Raw genomic sequence first — 21396 nt, forward strand, 5'->3', positions numbered from 1 at the left:
TCACTATCCCTCGATGTATTTAAAAGACATGCAGATGCAGCACTTCGGGACATGGTTTAGTGGACTGGGCAGTGTTAGGTTTGCAGTTGGACTAGATGACCTTAAAGGTCTTTTCCAACCTAAGTGATTCTATGATTCTAACTCTACACTTCTGTCTTATTTAACAACACAAAAATGTACTTTCTTGTTCGGAGATTAACCCAAAATGATTTTGAATATTCCTGCCAAAAGGTGTGAAGTCAGGCTACATTATATATTGAAAGAAAGAAAGAGTCAAAATCGATCAGTGCAAGTTGCCTGAACTGAACAATTCTAGTGAATTCTTCTAAAAAGCTATAATCATAAGTGTAAATCATATATGAAACCTCTATATACAAACAATAAGATCACAGAATAGAAGGTTGAAAAGATAGCATCATTTAATTAACTGGACTTCCTTCCCTCAGCACATCACAGAGCCCTCTTCTTAGCACATGAAATCATACTTTCCATACATTAACTATCCACATTTTACTAAAAGCTACGGTGACTCAAACTGCAATACAGTCAGCCACCTTGTACCTCTCCCCAATGAACTAATTTCCCTTAGTCTCCAATTTGTCCTTGTTCTTCTACTTTTTTGGAAAATTCCCCAAGGAAAAGCTCACTCCTTCACTCCTACTTTTTCACAGAACACCTTCCACAGACTTCAACACAGAAATAAGATACACACGCTCTAAGTTCCACTCAAGCTCAGCTATCATCCCTATTTTAACAATTGCCTGTTGGACCTTTCACCCAATTTCAAACACGTTTTTCCTGTGATTTTCCTCATTCCTAAAAACCATTACTTCTGCTTACCCTCACAGCTGTACAAGCCAGTTTGCACGTAACAGAGGACTCATCTTTCAGCGTTTTCTGTAACAGAGGTATGCAGTCTACCAAGGAAAAGAGATTTCCTAACAAAAAAAAAAAATATTTTAGAGCAATGAAACAAAAGGACATTTTGGTTACATTAAAAAAGACATTCTTAAAATAAACTTACCTGTTGAGCTTCTGACGTTTATTAGCCATTTTTCCACATCAAAGCGGGATTTAATTAGAATGGAGTTGACAATTGTTCCACACAGAATGGCAGTAGCACCTCTAATCTGAGGATCTCCATGGTCAATGTAGTTCAGAATATCTGATACATACTGCTCCTCTAAGAAAATAAGTTACAGCTACTTTATTTTAAAAATACTACTTTTAGACTTAACTGATCCCTAAAAATGTTTCAGTGGCGGTACCAATTATTGTAAAATCAATACACCCGTCTTAGTTCTGAAGATCATCTGAAGATGATAATCTACAGATCATTCACACCATCCAGACCAATGATCTCATACAAAAACACTAGTGATTCTTTTCAGTTATACACAAAATGCTCTGTGGAAATCTAAAAGCTGCTTCGGTCAACACCCCATCTTTATCACTATCAGTGTCAGACCAGTTGAATACTCCTGGTCCCTGCTGATCATATTGTAGCATTCATAAAAATAAAGCTAATGGCTTAGAAACCATCTATAAGATGGTCTGAAATAAACCAGAAGAAATAATTTATAAGATAAACAAACCACTTCTATATAGTAGTTTTAGTAAAACAGCTTCAGCTTCTCAGAAACTGTACAAGCTCATCAACTTAACTCTTACTACAAAAAAAAATAATCTCACCACATGCGCTACTAGCGTAGACAGTGCGTTCATTCTAATTGGTGCAATATTTGTTTGCAAGTATTAAATTGGATTTAGTGTCTTCACTATAGATGCTGCCTCGTTTATTTGAAAACCCAAACACACTATTAAAATGGAATACGTGAACTGCAACATACCATACTCTTCTCCCATTGCTTCAAGGGGTGCTTTGTACAGTTTGCTGAAGAAAGACTCAGGGTGAAGGGCAACGGCTGCTCCAACACAACTTACTGCCAAGGCTTTTACGCTAACTCTGACATCTCTATCAGGAACTAGAGCTGGGAAGGAGGGCGGGGAGGGAAAAAAAAAAAAAAAAAAAAAGAGTATTTAAAAGCTTCTTGAATTGTTTTTCAGTTAATTAAAAACTCTGTAGGATATAAATAGCTTAGCCTGCACAAAAAATATGAAGGCAGAGGAAGTAGTTCCAGTTTATCACAGGTAGCAGTCATACATGGCTCCCCCCCTCCACCCTGCAAAAATCAAAATAAACTCACACACTTCCAACTAACTCCCACCATTGCTGAGAATACAGCTACTACACTGACTTTCCAAGAACATCACATCAGCAGAGCACATGAACAAACAACAGGTTAGAAAAGGGAAAAATAACAAAGGTCTTAAATGCTCACTTCAGTCATATATAATGACATATACACACATGCCTGGGACATGGACTTCCCAGTGGAAAAAAAAATGGAAGCAGCAGCGTAAGTCTTAAAGGCTTTCTGGAAAATCCCTACTGACATTTTATTACTATGCTGAAAAGGTAAATAACTCCTCTTTTGAGCCCCAATAGCTGCCTCTAACAATCACTTACTATCAAAAAGCTTCTCTTTGACTATCACACATGAAAAACAGCCACATTAACTTATGCCAATGCTGTAAGATGTTAGAAGTGGAGAAAAAAAATTCAACTTGAGATTTCTGCTAGGTCTTTGAAAACCTTAGGTCAATTCTCTACTTTAGTACAGCTGAATCATTAAAAACCTGAAGGTACATTTCCCAAACACAAGTGGGTGCAACAGCACTTCCTCTACCTGAAGTACGTTCAGAAAAATTAACACTGAATTCAAACACAAGTGAGTCATAAAGCTAAAAAAAGATACTTTAGATCTTGTTTTAATCAAAACAAATGAGGCATTGTAAACAAAATAAATAATAAAAATATTAAGACAAATACTTGAAAGTTCTTCTGAACTTAGTTTTATGAGTTTCCACAGTATGGACTGCAACTGGTAGAATTGTTTCCTTAGCTTTTACTGAGGTATCGATACTTTTACAGTAGACAAACTGGACCCCCAACACTGATAAAAAGAAATACTGATACTAGATTGTCTTCATAGCTTCATACAATCCATAAACTGTCACAGCCCGACAGGTCTTCTCATAAGAATTCACAAAGTGTAAATATAATGAAAGTATTTGACTTAAGGGTCAAGTTACTATAACACTTCTTTAGATGCCCAATGGTTCAAATGGGGTTCACTGTAAAATGGCATAAATTTTAAAGTATTTTTACGTTTTTCTGTACCCTGGTGTGATCATTTAAATCAGGACTGTCACAGAAAAAAAACCTACTCCTCAAATCTCCAATAAAGTGAAATTAAAAACCACACAGAATAAATTGATCACATTTCCAACTTTGTACACTGAGAGACACAATGAACCAATGAGTCTTGAACAGAAACTTACCTCCTCTCTCCCCAGTAAGTAGAAAAGAGGCTGACAGAAGTCTAACGCAGTGCACTAAAGGAGCACAATTTCCATCGGTATAGTGACCTATGTCTCCCTTTACCCTGGAAGGCTATTGAAGGCAAATCACAATTTTTTATATAGATAAAAATTAATCTTCAACTTAATACTAAGCACAACAAGATTTAGAAATACTGCATATCTCCAAAGATATAAAGGTTGTAATACAAAATGTGTTTAATACATATTAAAAAAGAATGCCTCAAAATGTAATCATAGAATCATAGAATGGTTAGAGTTGGAAGGGACCTTCAAAGGTCATCTAGTCCAACCCCCCTGCAAGGGGCAGGGACATCCCCAACTAGATCAGGTTGCTCAGAGCCTCATCCAACCTGGCCTTGAACATTTCGAGGGAGGGGGCATCCACCACCTCTCTGGGCAACCTGTTCCAGTGTTCTATAACTCGCATTGTAAAAAATGTAATGCTTTGGGGAAGTTTGTATCCAGTATCATAATTGGTTTAATTAATCACAGAAACAACAATCACTCTGTAGATTTTCTAAATTACTCAGATTTGCTGTTTGCATCTGAAGGAGTCTGATGAAGCACTTTTTGTTACCAAGCAATGATCTTTGGAAACTTAGCATAAGAAGCAATTAATTCCTAAGTTGTTTCCAAAGAATGCTGATAACCTTCTGTAGTTTCAACATTTACAGTTCCCCAGCAGCACAAGCTTATTTAACTCTGCCTGTCACAAACCAAATTCCTTTTGCCCCACCTCAGAACAAGGCCCAAAGCTAATGTCAGAAAATCATAAGAATAAATCAGTAACCTGTGGTTAGCAGGGCACGAACCCCTCTGCAGAAAGAGAGGCTCAAAGAGTAAGACATCATAACTTCTGAGGAGATCATAAAGTTACCTACATAGGTAGCAATCAGCACAAAGATACTTTGGGTGAAGTATCAGTGTACCCTACTAATGCACAGACAAAAGGTGTTTGTGTTCTTGTGGTTTTCCTGGTGACTGCATCCAAGATACCAACACTTGTGTATTCACCTTACGTGAAAGGAAATTCAGGCTATAACTCAGATTTACTACTCAACCTTAGTTATTTTGACCTATAATCAAGTCCACCACATATACAGGCTACTCACGTTTACCACTAATTTACATGATTTTTTTTTTTTTTAAATTCAGTTTTTTTAAACTTTAAACCAGATGAGACTGTGACTAATTCTCACCTTATTTTCGTGATCACCAGGATCTGCTGCATCTTCTTTTGATGTAAATCTATCTACGCTGCTATCAGAAGGTTGCCTACTATGGCTCATGGTTTTCAACAGATGAGGCTGTTGAAGAGCTTTAGAAAAAAGCAGTTCATGAAATACCATTTCAGATGCAAATTAAAAGCACTTTAACTGAACTTAATTATACAAACATGAAAAATAAATTAGCAGTGATCAAAACAAGTGATTCATTAGAAGTGTTGAAATATATTCCTTGTTTGACATTTCAATCTAGTTATTTTTCATATCCATTACATGAGTCTTTAGTCCCTTGGAAGTGAGACAGCAGATGCACCTGTAGCACCTGCCTTAAAGGTGTCACCAGTTCTGTTGCCCCCACCCCATTTTATCAACATACCAATAGAAGAATTTCTGAAAGACTCTGATGAATCATCTTGGAGAATATTTGCAGCTTCATCTTCCTCATCCTGCAGCTGCCCAATCTGCATTCCAGAATACTGTCCTTCAGCACCCTCCAAAACCTACAGTGCAAGGACAGGACTTAAAATAACTTAGCTTAACACACAGTATTAAATCTCAGACATGCAGTGTTAGTAAACTAGAAATAATTTGAAAGCAAATATGAGTCCGATAAATGTTAGTGTACAGTTGCATGCAGGCCTCAAAGCTGTTCCTCTCCTCCTCCAGCATCTGCACTACTAGGGGCCACAGTTACATCTGACCGTCTCCTACTTGAGTCATGAGCTTGGCCATGAACAGTAAGAAAGTCGTACATCTGGTGCACTGCCTCCCCTGCAGCTCTCCTTGCTCCCTTATCCCAAACACAACTGTCCCTCTATCTCAGCAGTTAAAAATCACAACCAACATCTTTACTGTCACAGACTGAACTTGTTCCTTGCTGTCAAACTCCCATTATCTCACTTATCGTGGACATGTAAAGTCAAACTAAGAACATACTGTGTAGGAAAAAAATAGACAAACAAGTCTGAACGTATTGTAATTCCTTCATTCTAAACAAGATACTACTAAAATGGACACTTCTAGAAGAGAGTTTGACCCTTGGTAAGAACGCAACATATAGGCAGTACGTATACAGAAAAAAAAACATAAGAGACAAAGAAAAAAAAAAAATCAATAGTGATAATAAAAGACAGTAAAAGTAAAAAACATTTCATTTCAAATCTATCAGAAGACATAAGATACTCCTTCAGCTACTCCCTGACCTTATAAGCACCTGCAAATCACTCATTAAAAAGCCCATGTGTGGGTAAGTGGGACAACCACTTTGTCTGTCAATTATGAAAAAAACAATTTTACTTGTAATTACTGCTTGTAAACAGTATGCAACCTGATGTATACAACATCCTGACAAGAATTTGCAAGAAATGTATCTTGTCATAAACGCAACACATCAATAAATGCCTGCTCAGTTCGGGCTCTGTGCTGCCTACATTTCCTCCAGAGACAGTGCAATTATCACTCCTTTGGTTCTCAAATTCTCACACTTGCAAGAATATTTGCTTATCATAATTATAAATTTACCATTTTTTTGTAGTGGTAAGAGACTATTACTCTTTCAAAGTTACTATCAGTAAACTTAAGTCAAAAGTTTTATAATGCTCGAAAAAAAAAAAAGAACTTATGAATTTCTTAAGTTTTCCCTTTTTTTTTTTCCATTTTCTACTCTAGCGCTCAGTAATTATATTTTTGCTGGTTTTATTACAATCTCATATTACACTTGCCTAAGAGATAAATTTCCTAAAATAGCTATATTGTCTGCACATTTCAGGTGTTTATTAGATATGTAACTGCTACATTAGTAAATCATGCAGTATTTGCTCAGTATAGGAGAAATATTTAAGATGGAATAAAAAGGAAAAAATAATGAGTTGTGTTGCCAAGTGAAAAAGCACAGGCAGAGGATAACGTGAAGCATTAGGTTTCAAAAGTATTCCTCTATCATTCCAAACAGATTGTTCACCCTTTAACACTTCCATTAGTCCTCCTGCACTAAATAAATTATTAATATATCTATACAATATGAAGAATGTGCTACTAAGAGGATATATTTATGTCAAGTCTTTGATATTGACATTCTTCCAGTGAGTGACAATCTGTTAATGCCTTCATATGACCTATCCAGTGAACACACTGATTACAGCTTTGTAGTTTTTAATTACTGCTGAAGTGAAAGTGTTAAAAGGAGGTCAAGCTCTCCAACGGAGGGGGTGAGCTGCTGACCTTTCCATTGTTACTAGCTGAGGATGGAAAAGTAGAAGACGAGTAAGTAGCTGAATCCAAGTCTGGGCCCTCCATGGAAGAACTCTGAGATATGTCGGGCCCCTCAGTAGAAGGGGATCCCCCCTCTGCCCGTTGCACACTTACAATTTCAGAACTGTCGGAAGGGGTTACAGCAGAGTCTGGACCTTCTGTAGTAGTCTGAGAGCTATCACTAATCGGTGAGGAAGCCTGTGTACCATCATTCAAGTCCATAGTGGGATCTGACTGGACAGCACTGATCTGGCTGGAGCTTCGACTAAGCACATCATCTTCTTCCCCTTCAGTAGCTGTACTTGTTAAATCACAGCTTGTCAGGTCTACAGAGTCTGACTGCAACGTATGTTGAGAACGTGGCTGCTCGGTAATGATATCATGTCCTGTAGGATCAGCAGCTGAACTCCCTACTGACCCAGCTGTCGATACACCTGATGAAGAAGCTAGTTCACTGGATATCTCGCCCTTCATAGAAGCTGCAAAACACAGACATTTATGAGTTAATCAAGGGTTTAAATGTGTGTTTCACTCTTTATATGGACAGTACATACTAAGCCACATATTAAATTAGGTTAAGGAAAACGCATAACTGTACAGTTATAACTACAGGTAGGGAAATAAGCATCTGTGAGATGCCATTCCATCTATACCAGTAGCTCAATATCACAGCCTTTCCATTAAAAAAAACACGCAGTAAACTTCATTGGGTAAGTGTAAGTTTTGTACCCAGAAGTATTTATGGTCTCAGTTTAATAGCATGTCTTTTGAGTGCCCATCTAATTACCAGTCACCGTAACACATCACTTCCATATTTTGTAAAGGGCAACAGAAAAATGGATTTGTAATGTATAGTACACAGGTTGATTGCACTGCTAGAGGGAAAGACAGTTACCTGCAAACGATGCAGCGCTGACATCTGATCGAGTTTCAGAATCATCCTCCAAACCTTCTTCTTCACCAAGAAGTATTTTACCTGAGAAGAGATACAAGAAAAACCCTTACAGTTTTCCAAAATTACAGTCACCCTGAAATGCTGAACAGATGAAGCCAGTTAGATGTGAAATCTATTTTTAAAAAGTTTATCCAAATAATTTTCCAAAGCTATAGCAGGCAACATATAGAAAAGAGAAAGGAATGAAGAAAGTTAATATCCAGTCCCTCACTATCTGATCAAGAGAGAAACAGACAGCAGTGACAAAGAAACACACAGTTAAGTAACCATTCAAGAAACTACATATAACCTTATTAATTCAATTTATTTTGTGGACTGTGTTTAAGATCCCACTAATTTCATCAAGTACAGCCTTTTACTAAGGGAATGGATACCTGGCATCTGGATGTCTACCCTCAACTCATAAGGACATTAGAGCACCGCAAGTAATAGAATAAATAACCTCTTCCTCTGTAAGGCTATGAAACTTATCAAAGGTTAGCTGCAGACTGGGGCTTGGAACTCCCATGACAACAGAATGAAAAACGTCTAGGTTGAAGAGCAGCACAGACTAGAAGCACAAGACAACATAAGTGGGACAGGGTGACGAACCATGGACAACAGCCATCAAGATCCAGGGACTACCAAGGCAAAAACCTTCAGAGAGGCTTTTGCCATAGGAAAAATGAGAACCACTTACAACCTAACATGATCATCATAGAGTTCTCTTGCTCACAGAGCAGTATCTATTTAAAATAGTGGCAGTAGAAAGTGAAAGATACCTGCAGATGCATACCACCTGGGAGCAAACCAAGGACAAAACTGCACTGAAAAGTCTGTAAATGGGACAGGATACAGAGTGCAGAGGGAGCTACTGAGCTCATTCTTCTGGAGCTCACAAGTCACTTGCTGAGACAGAGGGATTCACGGTAACTGCTTTGTAATAAGCCTGTTTTGCCATTTAGAGTAAGCTTCGCTGGTAGTCTAAGATTCACCATGCAAGATACCAACGTTTTGATAACTCTAGGTGACATCCTCTGCATCTCATTTAAGTTACCAGGGGGTAAAAAAAGCACTGACAGACTTTTGTATTAAATTTCTCTACCACAACTGCCTTCATACACAGCAGTAACACTGTAGAATTGGCTTCCTCCAAAAGTATGTTTTACGCTATTCAAATCCGTAAGTGAGGCAGAAAGGAAACCATGACATTTCCATGTATGTTCTATGTAAAATAACAGTAACGGAGAACTACACATTCCTACAAAAGAGTGAGTAAAATCCTGCTAAGAGTAGCCAAGAAAATCCATGAAAGATAGTATACTCTTCTCTGTTCTTTCCCACATTTACATCCATTTCTCTGAAACGAACCAGGATAATTCTGTTTTCCAGAGCTGAGCACCTTTAAAAGTAAGTGAAAGAGGAAGGACACTGAAAAAGACTTATTAGGCATAGTAGGCTTTATATATTTGAAGGAGTATGTAAAATAAGCTGCAGGATACTCTTCCACTACTTAGAAAAATATTCAGTTAAAATGCAGAGCATAGGTCTTCATTTCAAAATGAGTTTTCAGTCTTTTTGGCAAATAATTTTCTGAAGCTGAAACAAACAAACCAACATAGGCCAGCTGCTCAAAACTGAAGTTGGTCTGAAGCCATAAGACTGAGAAGACATGAATATCTGAGCTCTGAGGTCAGGGTCACAGGTTTCTGTAGATCAGCCTCACTTCACACTCCTGCGTACGAAGGAGTATTACAGCTAGAGAAGTTTCACCCATGGAAACAGCAGAAGCCTACTACTCTATATAGCAGTAGACTGCAAAACAACTTCAAGTAGGATCTGGCAATAGGCTTCATTGTAGAAACGAAGGAAAAATTAAAAGCAGTAGGAAATGAACAACTCACAATTAAACCTGTATAAAACAAAATAATGAACAGATTTCTTCAAATTAGTTTATGCCATTTTTTCAGTCCACAAAATCTTCATATTGTGATCTCAAAAAAGGATAGAAGCTGATGACTCATACACATTTCCCACTGAGTGAAGGAAAGGTTAGCGTTTTAACAAGTACTTTAATTGAATTTACACTATTATTAATACTTCAAAGTTACACTGAAGACTACTAATTCAAAGTATCAAAATTATGATTTACGATTTTTCATTTAACTGTTCTATGAGTTGTTATTCCGATTTGTTGCACTCAGTCTGACTTTTAGATGCTGCAACCATATTTACTTTCAGACGACCCTTTCTTTCACTCCATTTCTAAACATTCATTCTAAACTATAAATTACCCATATTTCATTCAGCTCTACCCACTATTTCACATTTCGGTATATTCTTAAAGCATATTGGTATATCCTTTAAGCATTAAAGCACACAAAGATGGGAGGACATATTTAGAAGATGTGTAAGCTAGTTTCTATAATGGTCTTTAAAGTTTGTACAATCTTATTTATTCTTAAACTATTTATCCTTGAAGTTTCTCTTTTCAGTACTGCACATCTCTGCTTGCTATGCTTGCACTGACTGGACTACATTCACATGTAGCTCCACTGCAGCAGCAACATTTTGCTCACCTAAAACAGGCAATGAAGCTGTTCCGTAGCTGTATCGAGTGATTCTAGTACTGATATGACCAGTTTCAAGCAAAGTGTGAATGTATAACTAGACATTAAGTACATTCATGCACAAACTGGGAAAATAATATTTCAGAGCAAATTGTATTTTTAAAAATCCTGCTAAAAGAACTACCTATTGAAGAAATACATGACAATATACACAGAAAGACACAAATGAATAGCATTAATCATCAAAAACAGGAAAAGAAATAAGAAAGCATTGTATTAAAGCATGCAAACATACACATGCATTAGTGAAAGAAGAAGAAAAAAAAACAGGCATAACAAAACCAGGAAGATTAACTATTTTGTGAGTTATATTAAAGGTTAGGTATTACCATTAAAACGAAGAACGTCCTGTTCAGAGAAATTATTTTTAGATGTGCTTTTTAAAAGTGAAAATTGCATCAATATTCATCACCATAATTTTGCCAGTGAACTACAGCAAAAACAACAATTATACCGCTTTGAATAATTTTAGAATATCTTGATTGCAATATCAGGAATGGCGTCAGAATTCTTTAAGATTTACAGTGATTAACCTCAGCTGATAAAGGCAATTGTGAATGAAGAGCAAAGTTCAGCAAGACAATGAAGTGGGGAGGGGGAAGAAAAAAAAAAATCAGAAAGGAATGCAATTACAGATTTGTTTTTGAAAATAATCACCTTTATGCTTTCTCGCAAGAACAGGGCTGCATGAAGACCCCCCTCCAGCTGCAAATCACAGAAAGTAACACATCAGGGCAAAGAGCTGCTGAAATCATGAAGGAATTCTAATAGCCACAAATGGGAAGGAAAAAAAAAAGCCCACAAGAAACAGCAAACTTGTTGCTTTGGAAGTCCAAGTTTTTCAAATCATTTGCCATCAAATGGCTTTTTCTTATGCCACTTGTGTAAAGTTTGCTTTTAAAAAACATGGTCTAAATTTCACTGCTATGATTGCTTCTGGCTAATGAATTACCTTCTAATAGCAGCAATATCAGAACGATTGGTTAGTTCAATACAGAAGTCCTTACAGAAAGCCATTCAGAAACCGATTCTTTTGAAAGAGGTAAGTAGCAGTTAAGAGACAATTTTAAGAACATGCACTTCAGACAAGAACACTGGTAGCCGATTTTAAAAGTTATGGATAAACTTAAGTCATGCTTTAATATCATGCTGGTTTTGGTATGCATCAAGGAGCTCTCAGTTAATACAAATTCTGATTAGATCAGCTTTTTATGAATCACAATCACTATTGTCATATGCTTGGTGAGAAGAACATTGTTTTGGGGGTGGGGAATCATATCTGTCACCACAGTTAACTTGCTCTGTGTAACACAAAAAAAAAAATCAACATAAATGGTAAAAAAAAAAAAAAAAAAATACTCTGGAGTTTGTCATGACTCAATGAATGTATACCCACTTAAAGGAACGAGGGAAAAAGAGACTTTTACTTTACCTGTGGGGGGGCGGGGGGGAAATCATGCATAACTTTACACATTTCAGTTTATCCTTCGCACTTTTGGCTAACACTGAGAAACAGAACTGGTAATGTATGTTAATGTCCTTTTACTCGAATTACCAAAAATATAGCTTACCTATAAGTTCCACTATGCTCCCACTGCGGTTCCTGCTGGCAGATTCATCTTTGGATACACTGACCTGTGCAATGCCCCCTGAAGCAGTCAGGGCATGGAGAAGCTCAGGTGGTGGTGTTCTAAAGAGCTGTTGTAATAATTCTAAAGCTCCAGTCACAACATTATGGTCCTGGTGCTGGGTGTAATGCAGAGTCAACTCATAAACCTAAAACCAACAAAGTACTGATGTAAGTCTCTATGAAGACATAACATACTATATACTCTTCTCATACACCACATTAAGTTTCAGTGATGCATTAAAAATGACTGACATACGCTACATTTAATCTTCACTACCCTCTTCCAAGGGGAAAATGTCAATTAATTGTTGCCATTCATCTGCCTTTTTGGCAGTCTGTTGTTTCTGTTTATTGTTATAAACAGAGAAATTACATCAAAGAACATAATTATTATGAAATTCCTTAGCTCCTTTAAGAACACTTAAAAAGCACTGCTGATGCCTATTTCTGGTCATTAACATTATTTATCAATAACTCCAGTCACTGGACCAACTGTCATTTACCCAGATGAACAGGAATTTGAGAAAATAATTCCTGTTCATTCCAGTTCAACATCAAACTGGTCCTGTATCATACTATATATACTATATATTTTATTTCTTTTCCTTCCGATTAGTACTTTTCAGGGTTATTATTCATACTTTACCTGTATAAGTTGTTCTGGAGAAGGTGAAATCTCTGTTTCTTTTCTTGTTACACCAAAACTGCCTTTCAGGCTGGTATCCTTTACTTGTTGTTGCAATAAAGGTGTGAGATACCGCAGTGTAAGTAAAACACCCAGAATTAAGAGAGTAGGATGATCATCTTCTACAGGAACCAACAAGCCTGCAGGTTACAAAAGAAACAGCCAAATCACTTACTGACAGTGGTTAGTTTCAAAACAAACGTTATTTAATGTAGTCCATATAATACCTTATAAAAAGAAAAAAAAAAGAAAAAAAAGGCAAAAAAAAAAAAAAACACCCTAGCAGCAACTTCGAAATGTTTTCTAGCTGTAGAAACACTTGAAAACATCCAGTGTTTAATATTCCTGACACTTGAAAATATGCAGTGTTTATTATTCCTGACAATCATCTAAGCTATGTGGGAGAATGGACAGAGGACCCTGTCTCACCTGATGCTTTCACCCAGTAATCTTGGCTCTCTTGCTCCCCTAACCTGCCTCCTCTCTCCACTTGGCAGTTTAATTAAGGCCAAACAACTCCCTCATGCACACACACACACACACTCTACTATCCTAATGACTGACATTTATACTTTTGCCTCCTCCCTCAAGTATTGGGAACCTTGTTCCATATACCTACCTGTAATCACAAAGTCAAGCCCAGAATATATTAAGAACAAATATAAGTTAAGTAAGAAAACACAACCTCCTAGATAGAGGAGGTAAAATAAAAATAAAAAATATTCAGAATCAATTCATGGAGTTCATATTAGTGCTCCTGTCTGAATTCAGTACCATCGACAGGATGTTATCACCTCTGAGGGAGAAAGAACAATGTGTGCACAAAAGTACACCATTTTCAAGTCACACAGAGTGAGCAAAGTCACTCTGTGGCATTTGAATTTTTCACCTGTTCTTAAAAGAAGCAGGGCTAACAGGACAATGCTTTATGTATCTGTTGGTCCTCCTCACCTCTCCTTTTGCAATATAGTCTACATAGTAAAGAACGTCTCGTTAGTAACAAAACTGAAGCAAAAGTTACCACTACAATCCAGAGAGTCTCATGAGTGGCAGAACGCCCAAAAGACCAAGCAAACTTCCCAGCTAAAGACATATGAAAGCAACACCCAACGCCAAGCTGCACGCTTTTAAATTAAGACAAAAAAAAGCAATTCCTGGTCTAAGTTAGGTTTTCAACAAAGAACCCACACGGTGGTACTTCTAAAAAAAAGTTACAGGGTATGTGTTCATGACTCAGAACAGCAGTCACAACCTCCACCTCAGACCTGCTGCATAAACAGCCAAGCTGCTGAACAACGGAGGTCTTCACAGACTCCTGAAGAAGTTCTTCCTGAATTCCTCATTTTCCAACAGGCTACTTTCTTCCCTAGCTTTGTCTGTTTCTTTTCAACATTACCGAATTAGCATTGCAGCACATCCAGATACACAAATAGATTCAGTAATATCTTCACATAACTTAATACAAAATAGAGAAAGCATTAGCAGTGTAATTGGTAGTCCAGGCATCTTTGCTTTGCCTGAAAACCTCTTACATATTAACATATGAATCTTACCTAAAAGTACATTCAATAACCAGGCATAAAAATACTGCATTCTTCGTGAATGTTGACAGATGCTTACTGCTGATCCTGCCGCTGTTCGACGGATAGTAGGGGAACTGGATTTAAGATTAGCTATGAAAGCTTTCAACAAAACCTGAAAACAAAGATATCTTACTTCACTTTTTACGGTAAAGAAAAAGAGGTAGAAGTGAATTAAGAAGTCAGTAAACGTATTTTCCTCTCAAAGCATTAGTTAACGTACATCAGGCAAGGGCAACTTTTGCCTTAACCCATACATGGAGCTGTAACACTGCTTTCTGTAACATTTGACTGATAATGCTGATAGTTTACTGTGCTTTGAGATATAACAGGGAGTACAAAGAGGTTAAAGAAAGATACCTTAATCTCATTGTCGTTTGCAAAATTGCCAAAGGCTGCCATGATTTTTGGTATTGCCGCAGCTAGTGTCTCTTGTACTGATTCTTCGGGTCTCTTACTTATTCGCGTTAGACAGGGCAAAAGGTTCACTAAGTATGGCCTAAGTATGGCAAAGAAGAAAAACGAGATCAGAACAACTGTACCCATCTAAACATTTTTAATTAATACTCAAATTCAGTGGTATTACTAAATAAAAACCCATGTACCTGCAGAATGTAGGAAAAAAAAAAGACAATAGTCTTCTGAATACAGTTTGCAGACATTAAGATGGAACTAAAGACAAGGACACACTTAAAAAAAAACAGAAGGCATTGTCTTCACAAGTTTTTCCCCCCATTCCCCAAAAGTCACATATAGTACAGAAGTAAAACTCCACTAAAAGAAAAACCAGCTCATCAAAACAGTTACTTCAGAGAGACTAATGTGATAGGAATTGTTCCAACGTCCCAATTATACAATTAAAACGTGAGAACAGTAAAATTTTGTTAACATCTCTATTTTGTTAAATGTTCTTTGGAAAGTTCATTACTAGGATGTGTTTACCTGCACTTTTGAGGTCGAACTAGATGGGCAAGCTCAGCAAATCTCCAGAGTGCAGCACGTAGACTTCGGGAAGCGCCATTCTAGACAGAGTATATAACTTATTTTTCATCAAGCAAAATAATTTCCTAAAAAATACCTATAATATACAATAGTAGATAATTTTATACCATTTTACTTAAACATAAAAAGGTAAGGGGTCTGGAAGACATAAATTCCCTTTAGCCAAAAGGAAGTCAAGTCAGCTCCACGACTGCCTTCATTTTTCTAGCTGGTATTAGGAATTTTCTGAGTGATATAAAATGAATAATAAGGAACAGGAAGAAAGAGAAGGAAATGCCTGAGATCTCCACTCTGCTGAAATCAGCTTAAAATACCACAAAGTCATCAACCAACAAAGAAACACTGATGATACGAGAGTCTAAAAATCACTGGAACATTTGCAGAGAGATAAATGTAGCATAAAATTGACAGCAGTGGAGATATGCAAATAAATAGTGTTCAGCTCCCGAGCACAACACAAAAAAAAAAACAAACCCAAACCAACAACCCATGTATTCATCTGTATCACTTCATTAACAGCTTGCATCCTGAAGTTTAGTATCTATCGATGGACAGATAGACGTATCGACACCTTCAGTTGGCTTGACCCAGAAGGCTGTGAGATCGAGTGTCTAAGGATACAGTAAAGTTGTTGGAAATACAGAAGACTATGGAAGTCAATAGATGTCTAGAAGAAATTGTGTACCTACTGTAGTTTGAATATAACCAAAAATGCTTCTCTAATTAAGCCCCTCTGAAGATAGAGCTGAGATATTTAGAAAGTGTCATTTCTTTCTTATTTTCTTTAGCTATTATATCAAAGGCTCATGGTTCTGTTAACATGACAAGTAAAAAAATATTGCATCTGAATTACAAAATGTGCATTTTTCAGGTTCAGAGCCAAAGAACAGATTTCGGCACTGCACCTAAATTGATATAACTGATGTACAAACAAAATTCAGTCTGCTAGGTGTTTCTGCTATGCCTGCTACCTCTCTCTCTCGCCTCTATCGTGAATCTGAGAGCAACTACTCAAGAAGCAGATGCCACCTGAACAACAAAATATTTCCTCCTGCATCTGGTTGTAATGTGCAGAAACTTCAGAGCAATTTTTGTTTATGTTGGCTGTTTTTTGTTAATTAGATAGACATCCATTTCTATACTCCGCAAAATTTTGCATGACATTAAGGTACCACAATACGGTAAGTTAGTCACACAGGGCCCGCAAGCAGTTGACATCTGACAGAAGAAAAGTTATCCACATTACTTTTGTTATTTATTTTATTTTCTAGAGTTCTATTATTCCCAAAGAAATATAACAAAAAGCAATAGCATTACTGTCTGACAAATAACACCTATATTTTTCTCTCCGTATAAGCCTTGCTCTATGTTTACAGACGCAAGAGACATGATTTCAGCGATACTGTCCCAAACGCAGCATTTTTTTTAGACATATACTTCAAAAAGTCTATTACTAAAATTCTTCCCATGGACATAATTAAATCATGACTTTTGGTGCAAAGAGAGATGCTTCAGTATTTTTACCCATGCTTCTTACAGAAGCTGCACATTCACATCACACATTCACAGAGTAGTTAAAACTTTAATCAGGTCTTGATCAAATGATTCCTCCAAGAAGTTATGTCAAATTACGAATACCACTGTCTTCCACCTACTTTTCACCACCTTTTTGCTCGAAGTTATTCTTTCCAGCTTAGTCAGTGGAGCAAACATCACGAATATGCCTTATTCATTTGGATGCAGAGTCACTAAGGTTAACTCAGATTGCTGTTCATGTCAAATGCTCACATATTTTCTGCCAGATAAGCTTTCAGGAGTGGTTAAATCCAAACAAGGGGGTCAATAGTGAGGAACTGGGTAGAACAATACGTTAAACAGTCACAAATCCACTCCAAGTGAAGCTTTGACCCTGATCTTAAAAGACAGACACTATTTATTTGCACTAATGCTACATTCCAATACACTTACTAAATACTGTATCTCAAAAGGACATAAAAGAAGGAAACTCACCTTTTTAATCTCTTTATACAGTTCTAATTGTAACCTAGGAAGATTGGAATCCATCAAAGCCTGCAATAAAACGCATTGAGAATGTACTGTATTAGAGGGGAGGCACTTTACAGGAACAATGCTACACTTGCAATAAAACAGCTTCAGAAGAGGCACAGAACTAACTGCCCCTATATTTGGTGTATAACCAGGAAAGTGCTAAATATTGAAGACAGACACCTTTATCTTTCACACGAACACAAAACAGAAATGTGGACAAATTCTGCAAACTCCAATAGTTATTTGCAGTTAATACTGACTGCTTTACCCCTTCTACCTAAAAAAGGTCATATGGGATCAGACTACATGCAGAGCAAACCTCATGTGCTTTCTGGCAATCGCCAGGAATAGATACTCATGAACAGAATATTAAAACACTAAAATAGCATTCACAAGCAGCAAGAGGTATTCCCTGCCATACATCCCCATCACCAAGTAGCCTCCTATTATTTCTCAAAGTGAGGCTGTATTTGTACCATCACGTTTAACAACCCTTTAAAAACCCTTCTTTCATGAATCAGCCTATTTTCTGCATCCATTTATTACCACAAGTTGTTCTGGACACCGGAAGTACTGCATCCCAGGATCTAATCGAGCACACTGTGACACAGTATTTTGTAGTTTGTATCTGCAGTACATTGTAGTTTGAACCTGCAGTCTGGCTAAGAACTAGGGTATATGAAATGAAGGTAAGCACCAAGAAGTAGTAATTTTCTGTTCATCTCGATCATTCTCCCTCCATCTTGAAAATGCAGAAAAGAAAAAAAAAACCAAAATAGTCCCGCTACATATAATCTCTTCCTACGGAAAATTTGGTATACATACGATTACCCTTTCTCTTCCATTTCTTTCCTATAGTGCATACTACTATTGAACATTTCCACCACCACGTCCTCAGATGAAATTAAAGCTTCACACAACATGCAAGTGCCTACATTATGGATTTATACAGTGCTATAATGTTTAGTATTTCATTCTTTATTCCTTTCCCAATAATTTAGTAATCTCTAGTCTTCTATCTACCTTCTTGACCACCAACCATTAAGCTCACATCTTCACAGGATTACTCTCACATGGCACATACTGATGTAGAGGCCACAATGGCATAAGCATGGTCAGTGAAGTTCCCGTGGCTCCTCCAGAGCACGAATCCCCTAGTCTGAAGCTGTATGCCCCAAAACTTCAGTCCCCCCAATTATACCAGCCATTATAATAAAATGCTATTACCTTCCCCAGAAAAATCTTACCAGGCTTGTATCTTTATATTGTCATAAGCACCCCAACGATTAACTGCATGTGCAGAGATAACAGTATGGATAAATCTCACTTCACAAAACTTATTTTTTTTATGGGAAGTTCACTGCCTCTGTATATAAGGATATCAAGCAACACAAAAAGGCACCAGCTACTATTTTGGCTTCAAGGGTAAGCTGTCTTTACAACACACTCAACTGAGTAACTTTTTTACTAGTACATATCTACATTTTTAGCAGGCTAGAATCTAAAAAGTCATCACAATGAGAAAAAAAAAGTTATAAGCATAGTCAACTCTTAATTACTACAAATAACACATCCCAATTACTAAGACCAACTGTTTTCCAATCTGCGTGAACAGTCCCACTAGTATCATTAGCACAGTGAATACTACAACATTGTATATCAGCTTCAGAAAGACGACAGCTTCAGTAACACTTTACCTGCAGAAACTTGGCAACTCCCAAATTGTTATTTTTTTCTGTTAAACAAAGGTATCAAAGCTATTTAAACTTTTGAGGCATTCATGTTGTCTCTGAGGTTCTGACAGGTAATTGCAGTGACACTTCAAGATGACCTATAGAGTGTTTATCTAAACTTATTTGCTCTTTCAGTTTACAGCCTTCTCTACACAGAAGTGTTAACACTTCAATTACATTAATGAGCATAAACTCCAGACAGACACACAGTTACACAAGCAACGCCTACACCTATATTCTTATATTTAAAGAGAGAAAATATAAAGCATCTTTAGCAACAGAATTTAGTCTCTAAAATGTCTAAGGTACTAAAAAAACTGAATATTGACTAATATGCAAGCTTAGGGGCCTGATATCTGTTCCACTCATCACAAGTAACACTGCTACTTCCACGACCAAAAATAAAACTGAGTATCTTTTTGTCTCTGCAGTTACACATGAGAGCACATGTGCCTGAAGACTAAGTTGCTTCAACACAGTATAAGTATAAAAACAGAATACAGAGTATGACCAGTTTCAATAAGTCTGATACATACACGTGGTTGGAATCTATCACAACTACTATCATTTCACAGCTGTGACCAACTGGCAAGCTTAATGATTGATAGAAGACTCCACACTTAAAGTCACCTTAATCTTTAAACCAAAACAAACTACCAAATAAAGATTTGAAAAAAACCTAAAGTTTTTCAAGTTACCTTGAAACATGCCGGAAAGCAACAATATCAAATAGATCAATGAATTAAAGAGGTCAATTTTATACCAAGCCTACAGAAGTTTGGTGGAAAAAAAAAGATGTTTGCATTCTTCAGAACTGTTTCAGAGCATCTTTTAAAGCAAATTAAGTTACATAATTGTGTACACATTTCATAGAGTGCTAAACTCCTGTAAACGGAAAAACATTTAAATCAGAATGAACAAAGTGCTACAGTGCAAAACAAAAAAAGCAAAAGACATTTACACTTCCTTATTCCTTATCATTATCAGCTACACTACATAATCAGTAAACTTCCTCCACACTACTTTCAGTCACAAACTCAACCCCCAAAAACTTAGCTGATTCAGATACCAAACATCCTACAGAAACAGGGATGTTTTGTTTTGCTTGCTTCTACACACTCCTTCATGCTAAAGAAAATTATTACTTGCCTACTTCTAAAGCACTTAAACTTTGCATCAGCTAGATGAATTATACAGGTACATGACATTGACTCAAAGGTCAAGTACTTCAGAATATAGGGGAAAAAAAAAAAAGAAAAAGAAAAAGGCAGGTGAAGGTAAACCTGTTCCGGAAGCAGCAGCTCACACCAATTACTCAAGAGGTTCATTTTAAGATACTGTGAATCAAGATTTAGATCTTGCCTGACCTCATATCAATGTCTGCCTGCTGGTTTTCCCACAAGCCCTTCATTCTGGATCACAGTAGGATAACAAACAATCTCCAGAACACCGTATTTTCCTAATTATTGCCTAAAAGCTCGTCCTTCAACTCTCAGTAAATCACACTACCTGAGTTACAGCATACTACTAGTCTGGAATGAAACACCACTACATCTTTCAATCAGTTTTTTAATGTTATTTTTACCTTTCCTCATGTTAGGTATCTGTACATTTACAGAACAATAACAGATTATTCCTCCCATACAAGATTGTTTTTGAAAAGCCCATGTTCTTGTTTCGGTTAACTTGAAAAGAACAAAGTTAATGAATGACTGTAGAAAATAACGGATTAGAATGATGAATGAAAGAACACAAGTTAAGTATCTTATCTGGGCATAAAAAGCTCTCATAAGAGCACACAGAGAATTTAGTAAAGAAGGTTACTTCACCTCTTACATTGTGAGATATTATCAACAAGAAGAAAAGAGATTGAAAGAGCATCAATGGAAATACACACAGGACACTGCAGGTAAGAGGTAAAATCTGGCAGTACTGTATATAGAAGTTCTTACTTTAATAACTTTATTAAGGCATTCATCAGCAACCATCCGGACATCAGATTCTGCATCCTCACTGCAGAGGAGAAAGAGTTCCATAGCAATCCCCAGCAGTTTCTGAAATTCTGGAGAATTCCTAAATAAACAAGCATTAGAAAATTACAATATGCATTATGAAAAGGGAACACCAACGCTACTTTTGAGGGGGTTTCAGAATACAACTACACATACACTATACACAGTTAAACAAGACGAGAAAGCATTCAATGGATTAAAGCATTTCATCAGGAGTT

The 21396-nt window shown here is 36.8% G+C and overlaps 1 protein-coding gene across 4 annotated transcripts in view; it reads right to left on the bottom strand.

Moving 5' to 3' along the window:
• The window catches only part of HTT (huntingtin), an 86955-nt gene that overhangs the window by 59588 nt on the left and 5971 nt on the right, over positions 1–21396 (bottom strand). For 2 of the 4 annotated variants that reach the window (XM_086747801.1, XM_086747800.1), the window contains exons 3-18: positions 21119–21239; positions 17395–17454; positions 15325–15404; positions 14743–14881; positions 14356–14497; positions 12764–12942; positions 12059–12263; positions 11145–11192; positions 7819–7899; positions 7038–7402; positions 5050–5173; positions 4647–4765; positions 3406–3517; positions 1851–1991; positions 1025–1183; positions 841–938 (exon numbers count right to left, since the gene is read on the bottom strand). In XM_086747801.1, the coding sequence (XP_086603927.1) occupies positions 841–938; positions 1025–1183; positions 1851–1991; positions 3406–3517; positions 4647–4765; positions 5050–5173; positions 7038–7402; positions 7819–7899; positions 11145–11192; positions 12059–12263; positions 12764–12942; positions 14356–14497; positions 14743–14881; positions 15325–15404; positions 17395–17454; positions 21119–21239 (2173 nt within the window). The remainder of the gene's footprint in view (positions 1–840; positions 939–1024; positions 1184–1850; positions 1992–3405; positions 3518–4646; positions 4766–5049; positions 5174–7037; positions 7403–7818; positions 7900–11144; positions 11193–12058; positions 12264–12763; positions 12943–14355; positions 14498–14742; positions 14882–15324; positions 15405–17394; positions 17455–21118; positions 21240–21396) is intronic. The other 2 variants (XM_086747803.1, XM_086747802.1) reach the window with 2 other exon arrangements.

This window comes from Chlamydotis macqueenii, chromosome 4 (genome assembly GCF_036417535.1).
Source record: "Chlamydotis macqueenii isolate bChlMac1 chromosome 4, bChlMac1.mat, whole genome shotgun sequence".
In the NCBI taxonomy this organism is placed as follows: Eukaryota; Metazoa; Chordata; class Aves; order Otidiformes; family Otididae; genus Chlamydotis; species Chlamydotis macqueenii.